The sequence below is a fragment of the Theropithecus gelada genome, unplaced genomic scaffold, assembly GCF_003255815.1.
Source record: "Theropithecus gelada isolate Dixy unplaced genomic scaffold, Tgel_1.0 HiC_scaffold_1341, whole genome shotgun sequence".
In the NCBI taxonomy this organism is placed as follows: Eukaryota; Metazoa; Chordata; class Mammalia; order Primates; family Cercopithecidae; genus Theropithecus; species Theropithecus gelada.
The window spans coordinates 159-7,391 of record NW_020255058.1 but is presented as its reverse complement, the minus strand read 5'-3'; the positions used below and the strand labels follow the sequence as shown (position 1 = coordinate 7,391).

General features: G+C 44.5%; 1 protein-coding gene across 1 annotated transcript; it reads left to right on the top strand.

The window, feature by feature from the left end:
• The first annotated feature begins 208 nt into the window (after nucleotides 1-208).
• LOC112616911 (zinc finger protein 562) lies at nucleotides 209-6,830 on the top strand. Its single transcript, XM_025373675.1, has 4 exons — nucleotides 209-292; nucleotides 1,533-1,659; nucleotides 2,993-3,099; nucleotides 5,782-6,830. Exons 1-4 carry the CDS (start codon nucleotides 260-262, stop codon nucleotides 6,712-6,714), a joined length of 1,200 nt encoding a protein of 399 aa, XP_025229460.1. The 5' UTR covers nucleotides 209-259; the 3' UTR covers nucleotides 6,715-6,830.
• Nucleotides 6,831-7,233: the final 403 nt, after the last annotated feature.

Sequence of the window (7,233 nt, the reverse complement as noted above, 5' to 3'; positions counted from 1 at the left end):
CAGCTCGGCCCACATCTGCTTTTCTGGGTCTAGCTGACACAGGACTACTATGGCATTTCATGGCAGTGTTGCGTAGGTGCAGTTTTCTCGAGTGTGCAGGAGCATATGGGAATTTCAAGCTAGGATGGAATGACTTCTAGGCATGAGAATGTGGTTAGGATGGGCAGCTCTGGCTTCTCATTGCCTTCTTACTTTTCCACTAGGGTTTTTTTCCAGGGAACCAATCTGCCCTTTTGAAGAAAAGACGAAGGTAGGAACGATGGTGGAGGACTACCTGGCAAATTCTTATCAGGTAAACAGACAATGTACCATTATACAAAATGACATACTTACATCCAGTACACACATTTCCTTCTAGACAGACTCATCTCCGGAGTTTTCTTAGAGCAAATGAAGCCTTACTCAAAGACTGAGTCCCCAGATGAATTTCCCCAGGAAATGAAATCTCCTGTACATAAAGTGTTAACTTGAAAATCATCCCGGTAACTCAGTAATTACTACTTAAGCATGACTTTCATGGTGCCAACTGCATCTTTCTTACATGGCTGGGTGGGGTGACAGGTGATAAGGCAGATGAAAGTGTCCTTTTATCAAATAATTTATTTACTCATCAGCATTTATTAGGTATCTGCAGTGTGCTCAGGAGTGTGCTACATAGAGACCAATGGGACAGGAAGAGCTCCTAACCTGGTTGTGCTGAGATAAAGTGTAAGCAGTGTGCAGTGACTCATGCCTGTAATTCCAGCTACTCAAAAGGCTGGGGTGGGAGGAACACTTCAGCCCAGGAGATCGAAGCTGCAGTAAGCAGCAATTGTTCCTCGGCAACACAGTGGGACCGTATCTTTATATGTAAATAAACAGATTGGATAGATAGAGAGATAGATGCTAGATAGATAAAAATTCATGGTTAGGAAGTAGTGTTCTAATCAAAAATAAAAATTCTAAAATTTTTAAAAAATATTAAAAATTAAAAATAAATAGATCAGACAAAAAAGATTTTAAAAAATTTTTATGAAGCGCTGTTCAGATGAGCAAGGTGGCTCACGCCTATAATCCCAGCATTTTGGGAGGCCAAGGTGGGCGGATCACCTGAGGTCAGAAGTTTGAGACCAGTCTGGCCAATGTGGTGAAACCCCATCTCTACTAAAAGTACAAAAATTAGCCAGGCATGGTGTTGTGTGCCTGTAATCCCAGCTACTCGGGAGGCTGAGGCATGAGAATCACTTGAACTTAGGAGGTGGAGGTTCTACTGAGCCGAGATTGCGCCATTGCACTCCAGCCTGGGCAAAAAGAACAAAACTCTGTCACCAAAAAAAAAAAAGGGGGGGGGGTGGCTGTTCAAGGCATATGCCTGTCGGAGGTCAACCTTGAGTGTTTAGACACAAGAGCTCCTGAGACATTAAACCCTGGAGTAGATCATGGGAGACCTGAGAACCACGTATAAGTGAGTTTAAGGTTCCCCTTCCTCATTCTCCAGTGAGCATTGGTGGAAGTGTTCATTGGCTCAAACCAGCATGTGTTTGATAACATAGGATTCAGTGACGTTTGATGATGTGGCTGTGGAGTTCACCCCAGAGGAGTGGGTTTTACTGGACACAACTCAGAAATACCTTTACAGAGATGTGATGCTGGAGAACTACATGAATCTGGCCTCTGTGGGTAAGAGTAACATCACTTTGCTTGGCATGGTAGCCTGCACCTGTAGTCCCAGATACTTGGGAGGCTGAGGTGGGAGAATTGCTGGAGCTTGGGAGTTTGATACTAGCATTGGCAACATTGTGAAACCTCATCTCTAAAAAAAAAATCCTAAAAATAAAGACTAGGCCGGTCACGGTGGTTCACGCCTGTAATCCCAGCACTTTGGAAGGCTGAGGTGGGCAGATCACGAGGTCAGGAAATCAAGACCAGCTTGGCTAACACGGTGAAACCTTGTCTGTACTAAAAATGCAAAAAATTAGTCGGGCACGGTGGCACACACCTGTAGTCCCAGTTACTCGGGAGGCCGAGGCAGTAGAATCACTTGAACCCAGGAGGGGGAGGTTGCAGTGAGCTGAGATTGCGCCACTGCACTCCAGCCTGGGAGACAGTGAGACTTCAACTCAAAAAAAAAAACAGATTTTTTAAAATCCACTTTTCCTCAGAAGATTTAAGCTATTTTTCTCAGACTTTCAGATATCTCTGACTTTTATTTTCCATCTAGTCAAACAAAGCTACCTGTTCTGTTTTTTGTTTGTTTTTTTTTAGACGGAGTCTCGCTCTGTCACCCAGGCTGGAGTACAGTGGCACAATCTCTGCAAGCTCCGCCTCCCGGGTTCTTGCCATTCTCCTTCCTCAGCCTCGCGTAGCTATTCTGTTTTTTTGTTAAGTTTATTATTTTGATACATGCTCTTTATCCTGATCTTTCCTACTTTCCTTTCCTGATAATCTTCTCTTCCTGTTCCCCATCAGTTGTAGTTTTCGCAGAAACAGTTTGTAATAAACTATCTAAACACATCAGTTGTGTAATAAACCCCACATCCTTATAGCCAAATTTTTGACATACCAAAATCCTCAAGGTTCTCTTGCTTTTATTTTCTTTTTCCTTTTTTCTTTTTTTTTTTTTTTTTGAGATGGAGTCACGTTCTGTTACCCAGGCTGGAGTTCAGTGGTTCAATTTCGGCTCACTGCAGCTTCCACCTCTCGGGTTCAAGTGATTCCCCTGCCACAGCCTCCCGAGTACCTGGGACTACAGGCACGCACCAACATGCCTGGCCAATTTTTTTTTTTTTTTTTTTTTTTGTATTTCAGTAGAGATGGGGTTTCACCACGTTGATCAGGATGGTCTCGATCTCCTGACCTTGTGATCCACCCGCCTCGGCTTCCCAAAGTGCTGAGATTACAGCCATGAGCCACCGTGCCTGGCCTGTGGCTTTTATTTTCTTATTGTGTTTAATTTGAAAACAAAGACAAATGACTCATTTTAAACTAACACATTTCTTCTCTAAACCCTTAGATTTCTTTTTCTGCTTAACTTCAGAATGGGAAATACAACCTAGAACCAAACGGTCATCACTTCAGCAGGGTTTTTTGAAGAATCAAATATTTACTGGCATACAAATGGTAAGATTCATGAGGGATATTTCTTTTTTTCTTCTTTTTTTTATTGAGACAGAGTCTCGCTCTGCCAGGCTGAAGTGCAGTTGCATCATCTCAGCTCATTGCAACCTCCAACTCCCAGGTTCAAGCGATTCTCTCGCCTCAGCCTCCCGAGTAGCTGGGACTAAAGGCATGTGCCACCACGCCCAGCTAATTTATTGTATTTTTAGTAGAGACAGGGTTTCACTGTGTTAGCCAAGATGGTCTTGATCTGACCTCGTGATCCACCTGCCTCAACCTCCCAAAGTACTGGGATTACAGGCGTGAGCCACCGTGCCAGGCCATGAGGGGTATTTCTTAATTTCCTCTCTCAGAAAAGATTGAGAATTCCATTCTAGAAAATCAGCCCAGTTAGTGGTGTGGTTTACATCTGTAATCCCAGCTACTTGGGAGGCTGAGGTGGGAGCATCATTTGAGCCCAGGAGTTCAAGACCAGCCTAGGCAGTATAGCAAGATCCCATCTCTGATTTTAAAAAGAGCCTGGATGTGGTGGCTCATGCCTGTAATCTCAGTATTTTAGGAGGCAAAGGTAGGTGGATCACTTGAAGTCAGGAGTTTGAGACAGGCCTGGCCGGCATGGTGAAACTCTGTCTCTACTAAAAATACAAAATTAGCTGCGTGTGGTGGTGGGCACCTGTCATCCCAGTTACTCTGGAAGCTGAGGCAGGACAATCACTTACTCAGAGGCACAGGTTGCGGTGAGCCAAGACTGCACCACTGCATTCCAGCCCAGGCGACCACATTCCAGCCCGGGCGACCGAGTGAGACTCTGTCTCAAAAAAAATTAAAAAAGGAGGGAAGTCAGAAAAGAAAGTGAGTCCTGTAATCCCAGCACTTTGGGACGCCGAGGTGGGTGGATCACTTCGAGACCAGCCTGACCAACATGGTGAAATTCTGTCTCTACTAAAAATACAAAATTAGCCAGGTTTGGTGGCGGCACTTGTAATCCCAGTTACCTGGGAGGCTGCGGCAGAATTGCTTAAACCTGGGAGGTGGAGTTTGCAGTGAAAAAGAAACAGCACAAATGAGAGATACTTGAGAGAGAAGTAGCCTGCCCGGTTGAGGGAGCAGGGTCTCTGGAGAGAGTCTGAATGTGATGAATTTTGTGATGTTCCACGCCTGTATAACTTGTCATTTCAAAATACCCACAAGTACACATTCCCACATATGTAACTAGACATTGAGGATTTAAACAGTTTCATGAAAATCTACACAATTTGGCTGGTTGCAATGGCTGATGCCTGTAATCCCAGCACTTTGGGAAGCTGAGGCAGGAGAATTGCTTGAGTCTAGGAGATCAAGACCAGCCTGGGCAACAGGGAGACTCTGTCTCTACAAAAAACAAAAAGTTAGCCAGGCATGTTGGCATGCATCTGTAATCCAAGCTCCCTGGGGGACTGAGGCAGGATGATGGCTTGAGCCTGGGTGATTAAGGCTACAGTGAGCTGTGATTGTGCCATGGTACACAGCCTGGGTGACAGAGTGAGACCCTGTCTCAAGCCACCCCCAACAATCAAAAAAAGACAGTGTTTTTGTTTGTTTGTTTGTGTTGAACAATTAGAGCCAGTGGCATAGAATTCTGGCAAGAAATCAAGAGGGTAGGAAATGAGACCATGGAAGAAAAATTGTAAAAATTAGATTTATCTAAGTAGGCTGACTTGGCAGCTCATGGCTGTAATCTCAGCAGTTTGGGAGGCTGAGACATGGTGTTTCTTGAAGAGTTTGAGACCAGCCTAGGCTACATAGCAAGACCTTGTCTCCATAAAAATAAATTGAGGCCGGGCATGGTGGCTCACGCCTCTAATCCCAGCACTTTAGGAGGCTGAGGTGGGCGGATCACAAGGTCAGGAGTTTGAGAACACTCTGGCCAACATGGTGAAATCCCATCTGTAGTAAAAATACGAAAATTAGCTGGGTGTCGTTGCACATACTACTCGGGAGGCCCAGGCAGAAGAACCGCTTGAACCCAGCAGGCGGAGGTTGCAGTGAACTGAAATTGCGACAGTTCACTCCAGCCAAAGTGAGACTCCATCTCAAAAATAAATAAATAAATAAATCAAAAGATTGGCCAGGCGTGATGATGCATGCCTATAGTCCTAGCTACACAGGAAACTAAGGCAGGATGATCACTTGAACCCAGCCAGGCATTTGAGGTTACGGTGAGCCATGATCACAGCGGTGTACTAAAGCCCAGGCAATGGAGCAAAACCCCAACTCTGAACAAAGTAAAACATGCCATGCATGGTGGGTCATACCTGTAATCTTACCTCTTTGGGAGGCCGAGGCAGGCAGTTCACCTGAACTCAGGAGTTTGAGACCAGCCTGGGCAACTTGGCAAAACCTGTGTCTACAAAAAAATAGAAAAATTACCCGGTGGGGTAGTGCACAACTGTATTTCCAGCTACTCGAGAGGCTGAGGCATCAGGATCACTTGAGCCTGGGAGGTGGAGGTTGCAGTTAGAGATTGTACCACTGTACTGCAGGCCGGGAGATAGAAGAAGACTCTGTCTCAAAAAAAAAAAAAAAAGAAAATTAAACATGAAAAAGTAAAGTAATAATTGTCATCAAAATAATGTTTATGTGTTCAGATGGGTGAAATCTCTTTATATGTCTGAAAATGTTTTAAATCCTTTATCCCCTCCTCAGCAGACAAGAAACTACAGTGGATGGAAACTCTGTGAGAATTGTGGAGAGGTCTTCAGTGAACAGTTTTGCCTTAAGACACACATGAGAGCTCAGAATGGAGGGAACACTTCTGAGGGTAATTGTAACGGAAAAGACGTCCTCAGTGTGCACAAGGAAACCTCTATTGGACAGGAACTTTCCAAATTTAATCCATGTGGAAAAGTCTTCACCTTAACTCCAGGCCTTGCTGTACATCTTGAAATTCTCAATGGAAGACAACCCTACAAATGTAAGGAATGTGGAAAAGGCTTTAAGTATTTTGCGAGCCTTGATAATCACATGGGAATCCACATTGGAGAGAAACTCTGTGAATTTCAGGAATGTGAGAGAGCCATCACACCTTCCTCACACCTAAAGCAGTGTGTAACAGTTCATACTGGAAGGAAATCTGAAAAGACTAAGAATTGTGGGAAATCCTTCACTAATTTTTCTCAACTTTATGCACATGCGAAAACTCATAAAGGAGAGAAGTCCTTTGAATGTAAAGAATGTGGAAGATCCTTTAGAAATTCCTCATCCTTTAATGTTCACATTCAGATTCACACTGGAATAAAACCACACAAATGTACGGAATGTGGGAAAGCCTTCACTAGATCAACTCACCTTACTCAACATGTAAGAACTCACACTGGAATAAAACCCTATGAATGTAAGGAATGTGGCCAAGCCTTCACTCAATACACAGGCCTTGCTATACACATACGAAATCACACTGGAGAGAAACCCTATCAGTGTAAGGAATGTGGGAAAGCCTTCAATAGATCTTCAACGCTTACTCAACATAGAAGAATTCACACAGGAGAGAAGCCTTATGAATGTGTTGAATGTGGGAAGACCTTCATTACTTCTTCCCATCGTAGTAAACATTTGAAAACTCACAGTGGAGAAAGGTAAATGCAAGATATGTGGGAAGGCATTTCTGTATTCCTCACCCCTAATGTTCACCTGCAAACTCATACCAGAGAGAAACCCTTCGTATGTAAAGAATGTGGGAAAGCAGGCCGGGCGCAGTGGCTCACGCCTGTAATCCCAGCACTTTGGGAGGCCGAGGCGGGTGGATCACGAGGTCAGGAGATCGAGACCACCCTGGCTAACACGGTGAAACCCCGTTTTTATTAAAAATACAACAAATTAGCCCAGCTTGGTGGCGGGCACCTGTAGTCCCAGCTACTTGGGAGGCTGAGGCAGGAGAATGGCGTGAACCCAGGAGGCGGGGCTTGCAGTGAGCTGAGATCATGCTACTGCACTCCAGCCTGGGCGACAGAGCGAGACTCCGTCCCCTCCCCACCCCAAAGAAAGAAAAAGAATGTGGGAAAGCATTTGCTGTTTTCTCATGCCTAAGTATGCATGAAAGAATTCACACTGGGGAGAAATCCTATGAATGTAAGGGTATGAGTATTACCATTTAGTCCA

Excerpts from the sequence above, each read along its gene's own strand:
- LOC112616911 (XM_025373675.1), top strand. The coding sequence starts at position 260 with ATGGTGGAGGACTACCTGGCAAATTCTTATCAG. Across the intron at positions 293-1,532 it reads ACCTGGCAAATTCTTATCAG|GATTCAGTGACGTTTGATGA; the intron begins GTAAACAGACAA and ends TTGATAACATAG. Across the intron at positions 3,100-5,781 it reads TATTTACTGGCATACAAATG|CAGACAAGAAACTACAGTGG; the intron begins GTAAGATTCATG and ends TCCCCTCCTCAG.